Genomic DNA, 19,377 nt, shown 5'->3' with positions numbered 1-19,377 from the left:
GATTGTTTAATTGAATAATTATTAAATAATTTTGATGTTACCAAGTGGTAACAAGCATAATTTAATACCCTGTTGACAAATATGATAATCTTTGATTGGCAATGCCAATGTTTCATCAAGTAATTTTAATATTTCGATATAATTATTAAGTGCATCTGCATGATTACCATTTTCAATATGTCCAGATGCAATTTTAAATAGTGCATCTGTATCTTGTAGAGTTTTTAAACCTTTCATTATGTTTGTACTTTTTCTACACTTTGAACAGCCAATCATAAATTCATTTGATTCAATATTAACCATCAGTATATTACCACAAGATACTCCAGTTTCACATTTAAATCTACGAAAATAAATTATTGTTATTTATAGTTTCGATTAATTGATTAATTATTAATTATTACCGTAAAATTCGAGGATCAATATTTTCAAGTAATGGCCAATTTTCAATACAAGCTTCACACGAACAATCAAACCAATATTTAAGTCTCAATTTTCTTTGTCTTTCTTGTTTATTATCAGTCGTAAATATCGGTCCATAATTATCACATATTTCACTTCCTTTTGTTATTGTTTTTATGGATTTAACAATCATCGTTGTACCAACATAATATCTAAAAATTAAATCATAATTAATTATAAAATTAAATTCATATGGTTAATTAAATTACCTAGCAATTCCAGGATTACAAGAATGATTTAAAAGTGCAGCTGTTGTATAAAGTCCACCAGCAATAAAATTACTTCTTGCATTTTTTAATGTATTATCATTTTTTCGTTTTTCTAATTCAGATATTTCATGAGTATTAAATTGCATTAGCTGCAAATGTTTTAGTAATAAACCACCAAAAAATAATTCATCATTTGTTAGCTTTGATTCAGCTGTGTCTGGTGTTTTTGATGACTCTGGAAGATATGTGCTTTTTTTTAAAACTCTTAATAACCAAGCAGCCATATAAGCTCGATGTAATAAATCTTCTGATGTTCTTTCATTCTCATGAGTAACTTAAAAATTAATAAGAAAAATTATTTTTCTATTTATTAATTTCTATCTATTATTATTGATTTAAATAAAAAAATTACCTAGTGATTTAAAAGCCATGTAATCGTGTGATTTATATGGTTCATCTTTTGTTGGTTTAAAGCTAAAATTATCATCAATAATTTTATCTTTTAATTCTTGAAATTTATCATAAGGTTTTTGTGTTATTGCTTTTATTGAAAGAAGACAATTTAATGATGCATTTGATAACCAAAGTGGTGCTAGTATATCACACTCATGTACATGGGTTTTGGCATCAGCATCACGACATTTAGTTGAACAGTATGATATTATTGTGCATGTATCACAAGATGCTGGATATGGAGCAATGTTTTTTTTCAAACAATATTGACAATTGGTTGTTCTGAAACAGTAAAAAATAAATTTAATAGATTGCTATTGTAGAAAAATGAAATAATAAATATTTTTGAATTTATAAATACCTGTAGTTGTCAAGTAAAACAGTACAAAATGGTTTATCAACAATCAACAATTCACCGGGTTTTATGTCTCTTCTTGCAACAGCATGTCTACCAATAACTCCACCAAAATCACGTATTTCAATAGCACTACTACATGATGGATAAATTAAATTAACATCATTAATTTTTGGTAAATTTTTATCTGTATTTTTAATTATTGTTTTATTGTTGTTAATTTTATTTTTCAATTTTTTTTTATCAATTATTTCTTGTCCTTTTTCCATCAATGCCATCATCATTCTAACATCAATAATTAATTTTTGTTTTTTTTCAAATGGTAATTTTGCATCATCAAGTGCTTGAAGTGTACGACGAAATGATTCAATAGCTTTTTTATTATTTTTTAATCCTAAATAACATCTTGCTTTTCTTTCTTCAAGTTTATAAAAAAGTTCTTTTGGATAGTTAAATTTAATTGCTTCATTTGCATCAGATAAAGCAAGATCAAAAAATTCAAGATTATACAAAGCTGCTGATCTATTAGCTAAAAAAATTCCTAAATCTTTTGAAGAAAATAATTAATCATTATTTATTAATTTGATTTTTTTTTTTTTTTTTTCGTAAATTATATTTACCTTTTTTTGGTGATATTAAAATTGCTTCAGAATATAATTCAAGTGCTTTTAAAAAATTACCATTAGCATAATTTATATTGCCATTTTCTTTAATTTCATTTGCTTTTTTTAAATTTTTTTCTGGATAATCTTCAATTTCTAGAGGTAGATCATGAACCTCGGGATAGCCAAGTACAAATGCAACACGTTCACTGTTACTATTAATATTACTAAAATATTTAAATTCTTCAGGCGTTATTGATTTACGAAATTTAACTAAATTAGATCTAAAATAATTTGCAATTTCAAGATAACTATCTTCATCGTCGAACATCATTTTTTTTTTTTAATTAATTATATTTTTTCTTTTTAGAAATAATTTTTTTTTCTTTATTTCAAGTGAAAGTACGAGTTGCTTTGGTTAAAGATAATTTAAGACTGCGTGTGTGTTCTACTTGTGGTACTTGTTAATGTATTTTTTTTCTTTTTATTTATTTTACTATTTTTGTTCATCTATTTTTGTAACGATCCCATAGAGAAGCATAAACTTCGTGCAGCGTAAAATGATGTGAAGCAAAAATGCATTTTTTAAAATTCAAAATTTCTTTAATTTTCTTCGGGTTTGTTTGATCACCATGATATCCAATTTTTAAATAATTAAATGAATTAATTGAATGATATTAATTCATACTATTTAAAGAGAATCATAATAAATATACTATATTCTATAATAGCTAAAATTCTACGAGTACGACTTGAAGAATAACAGGATAATTCCATAGATAATTATTAAAAATTCAAAACATTATTATAAATAAATTATTTAATTGTTATCATTTTAAACTCACAGGTTTTTATTAAACCTGTAAAAAAATATCATAATAAATCACAGTGATCCAAATTCAGTTGCACAGTGTTATTAATTTTTGTATAAAAAAAAAAAAAGAATTATAAATTTTTAAAATATACTAAAAATAAAAAAAAATTAATTAATAATAAAATTTACTATATTCACAATTTAAATATTTACAAATCTTAACAAAAATTACAATTATTATTAATTAAAATAATTTTTTTTTTTTTGTTTTCTTAAAATTATAAAATATCATTATTTTTTTTTTTTTGACAATAATAAATTTATGCAAAGCGAAAATTGAAAAAAAAAAAAAAAACTAATACATCAATGAAAATATGGAAAAAGTTAAAATTTATATTTTATATTTTACGATAAGAATAGAAATAAGAAGAAAAAAAAAATGTATAAATAAAGAAAAGCCAGCTTTCTTATATATTAAATAAAAGAAATAAAAATAACATGAAAAATAAAAACAATATTTAAAAATCATAAGATGCTTCATCTTCATCTTTTGATCTTGCTCGTAGACCTAATTTATAAATACCACCAGCAAGTAGACCACCAATAATTGGTCCAGCCCAATAAACCCAATGATTACTCCAAATACCAACAATAACAGCTGGACCAAGTGTTCTTGCTGGATTCATACTGCTACCAGTTATTGGTATTGCTGCTAAATGTGATACACATATTGTTAATCCAATAGCAAGTGGTGCCCATCCAGTTGTATCTGTTCTTTTTGGATCAGTAACAGCATGAACAACCAAAACAAGAAGAAATGTTACAATTATTTCCATCAACATTCCCTGTGTTGTACCAACACCTTCACCAAGATTTGTCACTCCCAAACCTCTCATTGCAATTGCATCAGGAATTACAATCTACAAAATAAAAATAATAAAATCATTATCAATTATTTTTACATTAACAATTAAGATATTTACATGAAAAAAAAATAAATAAATAGTATTTAGAAATGATTACTTTGTTAGTAAAATTAATTATCTTTTCGAAATGTTTGAAATTGTTTTTCGTTTTAATTTAAAATCATTTTCTTTATGCTAATTTTATTGTTTGAAAATATATTAATTGGAAAACTACTGGCTAGATATTGTGATGTAATGATAAACTTTAGACCTTGACCTTGCACTTTGTGACATCTCTCTATTAAAACATCGTCACGTTTATGACACAGTAATATATCCCTTGCAGGTTTAATATTTTATTTTCTCGTTTATTATTTAACATTATAATTCACAGAAAAAAAAAGGGTACATATTACAAATAAAAAATATCATTAAAATAAGAAAAAAAATACAGTAATAAAAAATTAAATTTTGATTTTATCTTATGAATATAAAATAAAATATACAAAAAAACATTTCTTTAATTTTTTTTTTTTCTTTTACTTTCTAGGGAATATTTAATTCAAATGAGGGAAAAATATATATCTTGATTGTTTTTTTTTTTAAATTTCATGATTATTATCAATATTATTAATTCAAAGTGCAAATTATTTATTATATTTTTTTTTCATCTTGATAAATGTCATTGCAATCTTGTAATATAATATTTTTCATTTATAAATTTATTATTATTATTTTTAAAAGAAAAAAAAGGCAAGAAGAAAAAAAAAAAAAAAAAGTTTTCTCCTCTTTTCATATCTTGTTAAATATATATAATTTCATAATATTTTTCTAAATTATTAAATGAATTTTACCTTAAGAACAGCAGCACCACCAATAGCACCACAACATTGACAAACAACATAACAAATTGCCTTCAACAAACTGCAATTACCACTCGCCAAAAGTCCAATAGTTACTGCTGGATTAACGTGACATCCAGATACCGGTCCAAGTATCTAAAATTAAAAGAAAAAAAAATCATTTATATACGTGTACCAATATACAAGTTAAAAAAATTCTAAATCACCTTTTTCAAGTCTAATAATTTATCAATTAAATAGTAAAAATATCTGACAATAAATCTAAATTAATTAACTAACAAATAATTTTTTTTTTTTTTCAACATTTTATTTTCATTTATGGACTTCACACCTAACTTTTTTTTCATTTATTTTTTTTTAAATTGTTCAATGAAATATAAATTGTTATAGATCAAGTTGCTTAAATGATTTGGGTTGTTTTATATAAATTTACGATTGGACCATGTGCAAAAATTGTGGCAACCCAGTTCTCATGTTTGAAGACAAGGTCTTTATCAGCCCCAGGCAAAATATACATTACGCAATTCTCTTTTTTATTTTTTTTTTATTTTATTATCTTTTTTTTTTTTTTTCATTTATTATTCACTCATATGGGTTTTTTTTTTGTACCTGAATTAATTTTTTTTTTTTATTCTAAATTTAAAATATCGTAGAAATTATAAGAAAAATAAAATTTCCATTAAAAATTATAAATAAATTTATTTTCAAATTAAAAAATAGATTTTATATTAATTTAATTTGTTTTTTATTTTTAAATTAAAAATAAAAGATTTATAATTGAAAGACAAACAAAAATTACAATTCAAATGAAAAATAAATAAATAATATTAAAATTAATAATTTTTTTTCTATAAATTAATTAATTATTAATATAAATAATGGCAATGATTATTATTAATGATTAAATAATTTATTCTAATAAACACGAGGTTAATTGCTCAATAAATAATATTTGTAATTTAATTATAAATAATTAGTAATTATTAATTACCTAATTTTTCCAAAATTTATTAATTAGATATTTTAATTTTTCAACTATTTATTTTAAACAATATTTGTCTATTATTATATAATTTTTTTTTCATTTATCTTTCTTTATTTGCCCTCGAGATGTTTCGACCAACAGCCTGGAGTTATTATTCCACAAGACATTCACTAGGTGTATTCATATTATTTCATAAAAAAAAAAAAAATTACTATTTAATTTTTCTTTTCATATTATTTTATCTCTATGTTTTTATTGCCATCACCTACGCAGACTTAATTGTTCACCTTTTAATTTATCATTAATCAGCAATGATATATTGATTTTTTATTTTTTTTATTTTCAAATTTCAACTACAAAAGTATTTTTTTATTTATTTATTAATATACATTTTTTTTTTCTTCTTTGTATTATTTTTATTGATAATTTTATTTATTTATATTTTTTTTTTTTGTAAAACTTGAGATGACATTTTAATAGACAACACTCAAGGGGTTTTTTTAAAAATAATTTATACATGTTTTCAACGGGAATCTAGAAAGTCATTGATCATTCAAGTTTGATATATTTAATACGGAAAAATTCAAAGAAATTTATTTTATTTATTTATTTATTCATTTATGATTTTTTTTTATTTTTATTATATCCGTGAACCTTGAGGCATCATCCGCGGTCGGGGTCAACTTTCTCACTTTACAATTTAATTTAAACTTGATTTTATTTATAATTTTTTTTTTGCACACTGTGTGTATAAAGAAAATGATAAAAAAAAAAAAAAAAAAAATTTATTTTTCTTTTTAGCAGCTTATTTGTAATGTAGATTTTCTTGAATGTGCGTAATGATAATAATTAGTCACGTGTTTTAAAAAAGATGAATAAAGTAAGCTGGTATGTGTATGTATTTTTTTTTATTTATATATATATTTTTTAATTGTGTATATTATTTTGCCCTGAGGCTAGTTGGCCCAAATGATACACTATTAAATGTAGACGATCGGGACAATGATCTTGCGGTTTTGTTACGAAATAATTCATTATTTAACAAACTCAAAGAGGGAGCGGTCCCTTGATCTCTTTTCATTCTTATTCATCATTATTTATTTATTTTTATTTATATTTATTATGAGTGTATCACAATGTCTACATGTTTATGTATGTATCAATTTATGCATCGTATTTTATTTATTTATAAATAGAATTTAACATTTTATTTTTGGTTTTTAAATTTTGTTATTTAATTTGGAAATATTTTACAAGTTTTTTCTATAATAGTGCAGAACAGTGATTTAAAATTAAATGATTTTAATTTAATTTGTCGTAATTTTTAAAACAATCCAACATTGTTTCTTAAATTTAATTTATTTGTTTTTTTATTATTTAATTTAATTTTAACATTTCAAAATTTCATTTTTTTTTATTAAAAATAAAAATTATAATCAGTAGATTTCTTTGGTTTAAATGAATAAAACATTTTATAAACAAGGCTAATTAAATTTAGAGAAAGATAAATTTAATAAAATTATTGAAGGACAACTGTGGCATTACCGTTCTATCCCGCTGTTTTTTTTTTCTTATTTCCAATTACAATTTTCAGATAGACTAATTTGTAGAAATATAAAAAATTTAAAAAAAAAAGACAAAATAGAATGAAAAAAAATTAATCACCTGTAAAATATATGAAGAAAAAAAAATGAAATTAAATAAACAAATTAAATTTGAATAATAAATTATTTAAAAAAAGAAATGCAAATGTTATTAACAATATTTTTTGTTTATTTCGAAAATAAAAAAAATTTACATAAAAAAAATAATATGAATTTTGATATTTGGCTATAACAAGTGCATGATTTTGATTCTTCAACACTTTCAATACAAGTATTAACACACTTGTAGGCTACAAATGCCTTCAAGAAAAATAATATTACACCATACCGGACAGTTAAACCCCCTTGGGCGTATTTGCGGCCTTATTTACCCTCCTCAACAAAACTGTAAATAAACTCGTTGATTTTTACTTAAGCCTCTCGTCAATGATCCAATATTAAAATATATATATACAATAAATAAACAAATAAATATATTAAATATAAATAAATAAATTCCATAAAAATAAAAAAATAATATCTAATGATTAAGAAAATCTATTTTCAATTGAACGGAAATCCTGAAAACTCCTGAGGCAATTTTAAATGTTAAATTATCTATTTCAACATGAAATTTAATTTTTAATTTTTTATCCAAGTGTTTATCAATTAATTGCCTATTAGAAAGAAAAAAAAAAAAAATGAAAAATTATTATTTTTTCTTTTGGTTCTAATTCAATAAAATTATAAACAAATTTATTTGAAAAAAAATTTAATTGAAGTAAATTAATTATCATAATAATGAAGATGTAAATTTTTTTTTTTTTTTTTCATTTTGGTGAAAGGGAAATTAATGTGATTTAAATATGGCTATTTAGATGAGATTGAAAAAAAAGTTTTTTTTTTTTTGTTAAAATAATAATGGGAAAAAATGTAGCTATATTTTTTTTTTTTTCTCAGATATTATATGAGACATTGACACCCACGTGAAAGAATAAAGTTTCGCATACAAATTTATTTGAACATTATAATAATGAAAAAAATAAAAAAAAAAAAACACATCATCACGTAATACTAGTTTTTAAATTTTTTTTAAACTTTTTGTATTCAACGAGTTATGATGAATGAAAACGAAAACGAAAGGTAAATATAAATAAATTAACAAAAGAATAAAAAAGTTGGGGAATAACTCGAGAAGATTGTCTGATAGTTTGCTTTGATGGTGGTCTGATAATAATTTGAATAAGACTTAAATAATTCTGTGTAAATTTTAAATGAAGATAATCATAGAAATATAATTTTTCGAAATTAAATAAATATTATTATAAAAGGATGATATTGCCAGAGGTTGTAATAATATAACTATCGACATTTTTAATCTAACTTTAATTATAAAATTATACGACTCAATTTTAACAAATAAATAATAATTTTTAAAAATTATAATTACACAATAACAATTATTATCAATATAAAAATAATTAAAAAATTTAAACGATTATTTTCTTTTTTTTTAATTACAATTTTATCAATAAATTTGTATATAAATTTTTATTTTTTTCTTTTAAATATTGTTAGGTGTGTAAGTGATGTACCAAAAAAAAAAAAAAAAAGTTCGGACTTGAAGTTGGATAATAAATTGTTTCGGTGCCGAGGTCAAACAATTCGAAAGGACGGTAAAATTATATTTAACGATATCTTCTCAATACACTTCTAATTCTTAATCTTGCTGATTCGAAAAAATTTTCTTATTTTTCGAAATTTCGAAGATAGAAAAACAATTATTTCTTTGTAAAAAAATTATAATTATCTATCGACGCACAAACAAATGATATTGATTAAAATCAATACGTTTTTTTTTTTTTTTTTCTATATAAAATTACTATTAATGATTTTTAATTAAACAAATATTGATTAAGTTATCTCGATCTAATACGAATTGCTTGAGGCAAATTTGGCAATTAAAATGTTAACCAATAACGTTGATTGGTAATTATTTTTTTTTATATACAAATTTAATATTATTAATTTCGAAAATGATTTTGTTATATCAAAAATATATAAATTTTAATTTATATTAAATAACAATTATTAAACAAATATTTAAAATTGATAATTTGGTTTTTTAAATATTTATTTTATTTAAATAAACAATACCAAAGTTACAAAAAAATCAATCAACGTCAATTTTTGCAACAATGACGTCTCGACTAATTAAATACTAAATGTTTCATGACTCAATGTAAAAAAACAGGTATAATTAAATGACTTTGTATAATTTGAAAAAAAAATATAAAAAATACATCTTAATTATTTTAAAAAATATTAATATAAAAATTAAATTTACAAATAAATTTGTTAATTTATAAATGATACGTTTAATTTTTTAATTATAAATAATTTTCAAGTTGTTTTTTGGATCATTAATTTAATAAAATTATATTTATTTCCCTGGAGATTATAGAGCGAAATCTTATAGATAATTTGAGATCAATAACTTTAAAGAGACAACAAAAAATAAATAAAATTTATATATACATGTGCAAACTATTTTAATTTGGTGAATGGAGAGCTGACTGTATTTTTTTTTTATATATATTTTTTTATCCCCATCACCATAAAACTTCTTCATTGCCTCATCATGACACAAACACGTGAGCAATCGGGTTTTTATTCTCAATCTAAATCAATGACTTTTTTCTAAATGAACTTTTAAAAATTTAGCTTTTATTTAAAACAAATTTGCCAAAAATTTCTATAATAATTTTTCAAACTTTTTCAATCGAAAAGAAAATTAATTAATTGTCTATTTAAAATTAGCTAAATTTTTTTATAGATATTTAATAAATTTGTTGGCTTAATTTAGGGTTATTTAATTATTTATTTATTTTTTACCTGAGCAAGTGCGGCAACTGCGAGGCCAAAAGTGAAGGCAATGTGTAAAACTGTTGGTGCTGATGTTGTACTCCAAGTGATGCATGATGCACAACCAATAAGTACAAGTAAAAATGTACCAAGGGCTTCACCAAATAATGAAACTAGAAAATCAATTCGTGACACCTCCTCTAGACCCACAAAATCTTTAGCACCTGAAATTATTAAAATTAATTTAAAAAGATATTAATAGCTGTAAAAATTGATAGAATTTCCAAGATGTCAATCAAACATAAATAATTTGAAAAAAAATATTAAATCAAAATTAATTATTGACTATTAGTCATTGTTAATAATTTATTGATCATTAGAAAAATAATTTTATCATCAATTTATTATTTCATTGAATTAAACTGATTTTTAAAAGCATAAATTTTTTATTTATAAATAAATCATTTATATTCATATTGTAAGCTTGATAAAAAGAATTTTTTTTTTTTTTTCCAGTCATTAACAATGCCATGTTTGAAGTCATAATTATAATGATTCATTTTTTAATAATCGATCCTTTTTTTTGTGATATCAAAGTGTTTACATTTATATGAGAAATTGTTTTGAATTTTTCTATGGAATTGTTGGAATTATTGTGATTGACGACCATGAAATAATTGGAAAATTATGAAGATGAATTAATATGCAAGGACTTTGTGTTGATATTAACCATTGCAATTAACGTTTGGTAACGAGATTATGTGTTGTATGACCTTTATTAAACGATCTTGGTATTAGTATTTACTCTCTTATGTCTTTCTTCATAATTATCATGATTCATGACTAATAAAAAGTCAAGCACACGGACGAAAGCCTGCCCTCGACATAAAATAATAATATATTTTTAAATTTTGATAATAATAAATATAAAAAAAATCATTTACTCATTCAATTTATTAAAAATATTATTTCTAAATTATTTTTCACTCTTAATTTTATAATTTTTTTAAAGAAAAATTAATTCACAAATAATTTCAACACTAACTAAATAATTTTAAAAATATTTTCATCTAGTTAATTTAAATTTTTTCTATATAAAAATAATCCAAGGTTCGTTGACACATATTTAAATCGAAATGAAAAAAAAAATTAAAACTACAAAAAAATGAAAATAATCCACTATTACCTTTTCCCATGATAAAATTAATAAATCACAATTCACTTTAATTTTAAATTGACAAAAATATAAAAATTTATATTAATTGATTTGAAATTTTACAATCGTTAATTAATCAATAAATTAATTTTGCAAAAACTACTTGTTATCGCGACGAAAAACGATTATTAAACGTTTTTTTTTTTTGTTCTATTGGGCTTGGAGTTATTGTTATGATAATTTTTTTTAATTATTTGAGGGTTTTTTTTTTTTAGATTGATAGTGAAACGAGAGGGTGATATAGAAACTTGATTATTGAGTGCGCGGACTGTCGGTTTCGCCTTCATATATCGTTGTACATCCCCCCTCGATGTTTCACTGACGTCTGCCCCTTCTACAACTGGTCACACACACCTCATTGCTCGCTCTTTGACTTTAGTTTTTTAAAAAAAATTTTTTTATTTCATCTCACCTCATTCAACCTTATTGTTAATCGAACATAATATACCTATTATTATCATCTCAAAAATATAAATGTCGAAAACGGATTGAGTCAATCAAATAATTTGATTAGATGTGAGAAAAAAAAAGCAATTTTAAATAACAAATTTCGATTTTTTTTTTTTAACTCATTAATTTTAATAATAATAAGATGAAATTTTAAAATTAATACCATCAATCAATTCTCATTTTTTTTATCAGTAAATTAATTTTATATTTTTATTTGTTTCTTTTTTTATATGTATTGCAAATATATGTCGATATTTTTTTTCAATAATTTTATTAAAATTCAATGGGTTTATTGACAGAGAATTATTTTTTTTACTTTCATTTTTTTTTTAGGCGACTAAATGTCTGATAAAATGTTAATTTCGTAATGAAAAAATTGTAGCTTTATTTTTTTTTTTTTAAATTAATATTATTTATACTATGCATGATTATTTGTTTGGTTTTTTTTTAAATGTACATTAGGATTAAAATCAATAATTCAATTGTGTATTAAAAATTAAAATATTATTATTTTTTCATTCGTAAAATAAATAATAAATTAATAAATATATTCAATAAATTGTTAAGCTTTTTTTTTTTTTTTAAAATATATTGACATTTAAATTTGATTTAAAAAAATTTACATATATAATATTTAAAAAATAAAAAAAAAGGGTTCATTAGCTGCAGTTTTATTTTTTAATTTAGCCTGACATGAAATTAGTCTCATCTTATGCAAGAATGAAAAAGAAAAAAATTTAAATTATTCTAAATCATGACTGCCACAAATTAAAAGAATAAAAATTAAATTTATCTATTATATAAAATTTGATTGATGATCATAATAGAAAATTTGAAATTTTTTAAATCAAAATTAAATTGCAAATAATTTCACGAACAAAAGAAAAATTACTTTTATTAATATGTCTATTATAAAATAATTTAAATAATATGTAAATAATTTTTTCCCAGCAAATATCAAGTGGCCTAATTAATTAATCTTTTCTTTGTCAATTTTTATTTAATTTTTTCAATGAAAAATTTAATTAAGTATACAATTTGTGTGTGTTTATTGATGAATGTTGACGTAATTAAATTGGAGCACGTTACTTTTGTAAACAATATTTAATACCATATGTTGAGTTGGTTTTTGTGACTTATTTAGATACCTGTGTGGACTTGGTAAGCACCAAGTAGCATTAAACCGTGTGCGGTAATAATGATAAATATATATCGCTTTGTACAAACACTGTAAGAATTAACAACCTTGTATATAACATATATATTTTATTATGCCTTTATTATTTTTACCATCATCTCATTCGCCCCCGAGAAAAGTCAATAAATAAATAAAAAAAAATGAACAAAAGTTAATCGTAAATTAAATTCACATGTACAAATAAAAATATAAAAATTATAAATCATTTAAAAAATCATTTAAAAAATCATTACTAAAAAAATATCAAATTTTCATGCTCTTTTTTAATTTATTTATAATATTTAATAATAAAAAAAAAAAATAAAGAAAATTTTTTATAAATGATTTATTGATTTGATGATTATTTTTTTGATTAATTAAAAAGTTATAAATAATTTAGTTATAAATAAATTAGAAAAATATATAATTTAACATTTAGCAGGAAAAATTTTTTTCGTTTTTTTTTTAAATAGCGGAATGCAGTAAATTCTAGTGAGAAAACGCGTGATGCAGTTGAATATTTTTTCAAGGTAAGTACGATAAGTTTAAAAACAAACAATAAAAAAAAAAAAATAATAATAATAGTTATAAATAGTTAAAGACTAAAGACTAAAGATGTAATCTTGAAAATTTGTCATTAAAAATTCCCAGTAGCAAGTAGTTTTTCTGTTGCCGCGAATAAATTTATTGTAAAACAATAATAATTTAAAATATAATTTTCCAATAATTGAATTTAAATTCATTTTGATAATTGTGTTAATTTAAATATGAAAAAAATTTATCCTCATGACTTGGCTTTTTTGATAAATAATTACAATTTTAAATGCTTGAAACACTGAAGAAGTAATAAAAAAAATAACTATGTAAAATAAATAATTATTTTTGTTGTTAGAAGGTTAAGGTCTTTGAAATAAATAGAAAAAAAAAATACTCTTATGTAAGGTATTATACACCAGAAATAAATATATACGTTTGTAAATTAATGGATTTGTCTCACGATTACATACAAAAGATATAATCACAACTGTGAAATTAATTTTTGCTTCAATACTTTACACAAAAATAAAAACAACAACGAATTTACAAAAATTAAAAAAGAACAAATATTTTACAAAATTAACATTTATCCATTATTAATATTTATTTGAAATAAATTAAAATCAATATAATAACTTCCAATGTATCAATTATTACCGTTTTTTTTTCGAACCAACGTGATTTAAAAAATTTAAAATTCAAATTTTTTATCATAACTGTTTGTTTATTCTTATCACCAGTTTTTACCTTAATCTGTCAAGTTGATTTGTAAATAAAATAAAACATGATAAGAAGAATTTTAAAAGGCGAATACATAAAATATATAAAAAATAATTCAAAATAGTTTAAATCATCTATCAGCCCGGACATAATTTTATGAAATAAAAGATGAATATTTTTCTAATAATTTTTATTGTTTTTATAAATATAACTTGTAAGTTTTGCAAATTAATAAAATTAAAAATAATATATATTAATAATTTAATTTAATATTACAGTTGGCTATGGAAAATTTTCAAAAAAAATAATTGGCGGTTCAATTGCGGATAATAGAGAATTTGAATTTCAAATATCTTTACGTTACAAAGGGCAGCACGTGTGTGGTGGCGCCATAATTGATTCAAAACATATTTTAACAGTTGCACATTGTATTCTAAGATGTCCAATTGCTCCAATTGATACAAATAATTTTGAAGTTTTAGTTGAATCAAATTTTATAACAAATAATAATTATGGTCAATTGATAAAGATTTGTCGAATTTATATTCATAAAAATTATGATTCAACACAAGCTATCAAGTACAGATATGACATTGCAATGTTGACTGTAAGAATTTTCATAAATTACATAAGTACTAAAATATTTTACTAATTATTTTATAATTTTTTTAAATAGCTCAGCACAACAATTGAATTTAACTCAAGAATAAAACCAATAAGTCTGCCAAAAAATAATATTCCTGATAACTCAAAAGTCACTGTCAGTGGTTGGGGTTCTCCAAATTGTGGTGCAATTAGGCCAACTTTTTATTTAAAAAAACTTGAATTAAATACAATTAGTAATATTCATTGTACAAAATTACATAAAACATTTTTGTATAATGAAAATGTTTGTACTCTTCATGAATTTGGATGGTCTTGTTCATGGGTATGTAATTTTATAAATAAAAACAATTTAAAGAATTTATCATAATAAAAAATATTTATCAACAAATTTAAAGGGCGACAGTGGAAATGCTTTGATTGCAAACAATGAATTAGTTGGTTTACTTTCAATGGGTATTCCACAGCTTCCAAAAATTCCAGATATTTACATACGCATTTATGAATTTTTACCATGGATTAAAAATGTCTACAAGCATATCAAAACTTCTGGAAAAGAACGGTGTCAAAGATTTACTCCAATAAAATTATAAATAACATAAAAAAAAAAATTTTTATCATCAATAATTGTCATGTAATTTTGTCGTATAAAAATTATAAAATATAATAAAAATAAAAATAATACTTTGTCATTTTATATTTACCAAATAATTATTTAAATATTTGTTCATCAAAATTAAAGCGACTCGTTGACGCCAGATAATTATCAATTTTTTTGTCTTCTATCAAATAAATATTAACTTGTCATATTTTTATCAAAAAATTTTATCAAAATGACAATAAAAAATACATATTCATTTACATATTCCTTTTGTAATTTCAATTTTTAATCTAAAGTAAAAAAAAAAATATTCATGTTGACATGATGATGGTAAAGTATAAATTTTTTTTTAATTATTTTATATTTTGTAAAATAATTATAGATGAATTTGTATCATTGTTAAAATAGAATAATCATGACTTGACAAACTTTGAATGAGAAAAAAAAAAAAAATCACGCAACAGGTATTTGCAAAAAAAAATGCCTTAGGATATAAAATAATGTATTATGGCATCGTCATGGCTCATTACCCCGATTGTAAAAATTTAATTTCACTTACTAAACAGATAATATTGTTTATATAATAAATTAACTAATAAATAAATAATTAAATTATTTATAAACAAAAAAAAATTAATTATTTTCTTCATTTTATATTTTTTTATTTATTAAATTTATATCTGAAATATTTTTATTTTTTTTAATAACATCGTCGTAAAGCCAAACAAGAGATTATTTTATTCAACCGCAAAATCCATATATTTATTACAACACACGTACTTTCATACATAATAATATAAAAATTTTTATTTTTTTTTTTCTAAACTTTTTCATTGTACTATAATAAATTGTATAAATTTTTGTGACAGAAAAATAAAAATCATATTCAGTTTTCTAGGAACTTGGCCTTAAAAAAATTTCATATTATATTTTTTATCTTAAAAAAATTATATAAAGAAGTTAAATGAAGAAAAAAAAAATATATTTTGCAAAATAATAAAAATTAAGTTTGTTGGTTTTTTTTCTTTTATCATTTATCAATGAGAACAGTCATTAGAAAAACTAGGTAAAGACTAAAGTTAGCTTGTTTATGAAGCATAATAATTGAAAAATAAAAAAAAATAAATATTAGATAAAGAGTTATTAAATTTTGTAGAAATGTAGATTAATGGGTTGACGATAATAATTTTTTTTTTCTATACTAAAAAGTACATAAGACTCAATTGTCTTATGTTATGAAAAAAAAAAAATATGTTGCTGTTCATTATCAAGCATACCAATTGTTGATAATCAAATAAATTCATGCAAGGAATTTTTTTTATTTACTAATGCCTGTTGAATTTAATTTTAAATTCGAAATATTTGATTAGAAATATTTTTATTTGTCAATTTTAGAAATATGAATTTGTCGATTTAAAACAATTTAATTTGGGAATTTTTAATTGGTGAATTAATTTTTTAATGTCTTTAAAAATGTGTACAAATGGAAATTGTAATTATATTTTATTTCGAATATATAATTACAATAAAGACCAATATTTCCGCATCGAAAAAGCTTGCTATCATTTTCGTAGCTAAAGGTTAAAAGATGGAATCAATATAGCAAAAAATGTTATACATTCTTTGATAATAATTTACATGATATTCGTATTGTCATGCACATGTGCAGAGTGGAAAATTTATCTTATCAATTTATGATCATTTTTGAATAGCATACATTAAGTTGTGTTCCAACAAAAAACAAATAATAATATAACATATAAAATCGCATTTAATAGATATAGATTTGTATTCACCTGAGTGGTCAATATATGCTTGCAACAAAGTCACGATTTTATTTTTATGTCGTATGAAACACGTAATATCAATGTCAAGGCTACGTGAGAATTTTGAAAATTTTTCTTCCTATTTTTTCTATATAAAATAATTTTTTATTCCATTTTGTTTTTGTATTTAAATAATTTAAATTCTAAAAAGGTTTCGATTTATATAACTGTATTTTTTTATTAAAAAATTTAACGATATAATTTGAAAATTTATATTCAACTTAACTGGAAAATAAATATTTAGTGTTTTTATTTTTGAAAAATTTAAAATTAAATAACACTCAGTGTCATCTACCAAGTCAGCTACAATTTCAAACAATTTTATTTCACTTTTAATCTCAATCGGTATTGTCGTGACTGAGTGATTATAAAATTATTATAAATAAATTAAATAAACCCTAAATAACATGCAATAAAATTCATGTAAAAAAGTATAATTAAATATTCATACAATGCAATTAAATAATAACAGAGGGGAGAAATTTTAAGAATAATTTTCAACATGATCGATAATGTCGTTACGTTAATTCATTCTTTAAAAAAAAAAAAATATAAATAAATAAATTATAATATACCTGGTTGAATTTACAAATAAATAAAGCTATTTAGTATTAAAAAAAAAAATAATTAATAATATTTTTTTAACAATGAATTGTCCAATTTAGTTTTGAAAAATTTAAAAAATTTAAGAAATTATTTCTAACTGTTTCTTCACTTTGAATATATAAAAATTATAATATAGAATCAGAAAATATTATTTAAATAAATATAACAATAAAATGAATGAAAAAAAACTTACTTTCTGGATGATGCTCTTCATCTCCTTCACTGATGGTCTCTCTGACATCTCCATCATTAACCGGATAGACAGTAGCAACGTTCATAGCATGAAAATTATTCACCGGAGGTACTTGCGATCGCTTGAAAAATAAAAAAATTACAAAAATGAATTAAAAAACAAATCCCATATCAAAAAAAAAAATCCCCCATTAATATTTAATTTTATAATAATATCAACAAAATATAAATAATAAATTTTAATTATCAACAACCTCGAAGACCATTTTTTCAACAACTTTAAAACGTTTCATAATGCAATGACACTTTTAAAAAATACAACACAATAATTATAACTATATCAATTAATTAATTAACATAAATTTCTATAATAAATTGATAATTTTATTAATTTTATATTTATACTTATAGCATATAAATACACATGAACATAGTAACAATTTTTTCACTTATTTATTTTGTTCTAATTTTCTTTGTTTTTAAATAACAAAAAAAAAAAATGATAAAATTATTAAAAATAAATAAAAAAATTTTTAAATATAATAAAAGGTGAATAAACTCACCGTAAATACAACAGGACGATGTTTTGACGAGTCAATACGCGATCGAAAGTCCGCAAACTCCCGCCAACGATTACGATAAGAATGTTTCTTAACAACTGGTGAAACTGGCTGCGTCAAATCCATCCCCAAGCCGATACTTTACACTATTTATCCCTCTTTTACTACATCCAACACACCCTTAAGCTTGTCCTCAAATTTGTTGAGTGAAAAAAATTCCATAAGATATACACAATCTATCCAAAAAAATTTAATCAAATTAACAAATATTAAAGACAAAGTTTTCGAAAAAAATATCAACAACAAGACAATAAACTCACAAGATATTTATGTATTTATAATTAAATTAATGATTGAATTAATTTTGTTGAATATTCGTTGATCAATTGTCACCAACGACAACTGTTCCATCACCGTGCTTGTGATACTAAACACTATCCGCAAGTTTAGGTCAACACGATTACCTCACGTGCATCAGGTCAAAGCCAATATATGTATGGTCATGAAAAAGGAAAAATAAAAATAAATATAATAATTCAAATGTCCATCAGTAATTTAGAATCAATGATTGATAACTTGATAAAAAAAATATACACAAATATATAATAACACAAAAAAAAAAAAAGAAATCAAAGCTTATTTGATTTGATAATGATAAAAAATATCAATTAGATAAAAATATTTAAAAATCAAGGACATATTTATTTTATTAATATATAAAACAATGTCAATTGTAAATTTATTTAAAATTAATATTTCTATGTACTTCCGTTGATTGATTTATCACAATGAT

At 21.5% G+C, this 19,377-nt stretch overlaps 1 protein-coding gene across 1 annotated transcript; it reads right to left on the bottom strand.

The window, feature by feature from the left end:
- Positions 1-2: 2 nt before the first annotated feature.
- LOC122847362 (SET and MYND domain-containing protein 4) lies at positions 3-19,150 on the bottom strand. Its single transcript, XM_044144972.1, has 12 exons — positions 18,905-19,150; positions 18,588-18,820; positions 18,026-18,146; positions 10,127-10,320; positions 4,655-4,798; positions 3,426-3,815; positions 2,100-2,424; positions 1,486-2,026; positions 1,084-1,406; positions 672-1,005; positions 405-614; positions 3-343 (listed from the first exon to the last, which is right to left on the bottom strand). Exons 2-12 carry the CDS (start codon positions 18,708-18,710, stop codon positions 22-24), a joined length of 3,027 nt encoding a protein of 1,008 aa, XP_044000907.1. The 5' UTR covers positions 18,711-18,820; positions 18,905-19,150; the 3' UTR covers positions 3-21.
- Positions 19,151-19,377: the final 227 nt, after the last annotated feature.

This window comes from Aphidius gifuensis, linkage group LG1, assembly GCF_014905175.1.
Source record: "Aphidius gifuensis isolate YNYX2018 linkage group LG1, ASM1490517v1, whole genome shotgun sequence".
Classification (NCBI taxonomy): Eukaryota; Metazoa; Arthropoda; class Insecta; order Hymenoptera; family Braconidae; genus Aphidius; species Aphidius gifuensis.
The sequence above is the reverse complement of the archived record's forward strand: the minus strand, read 5'-3'. Positions and strand labels throughout refer to the sequence as shown.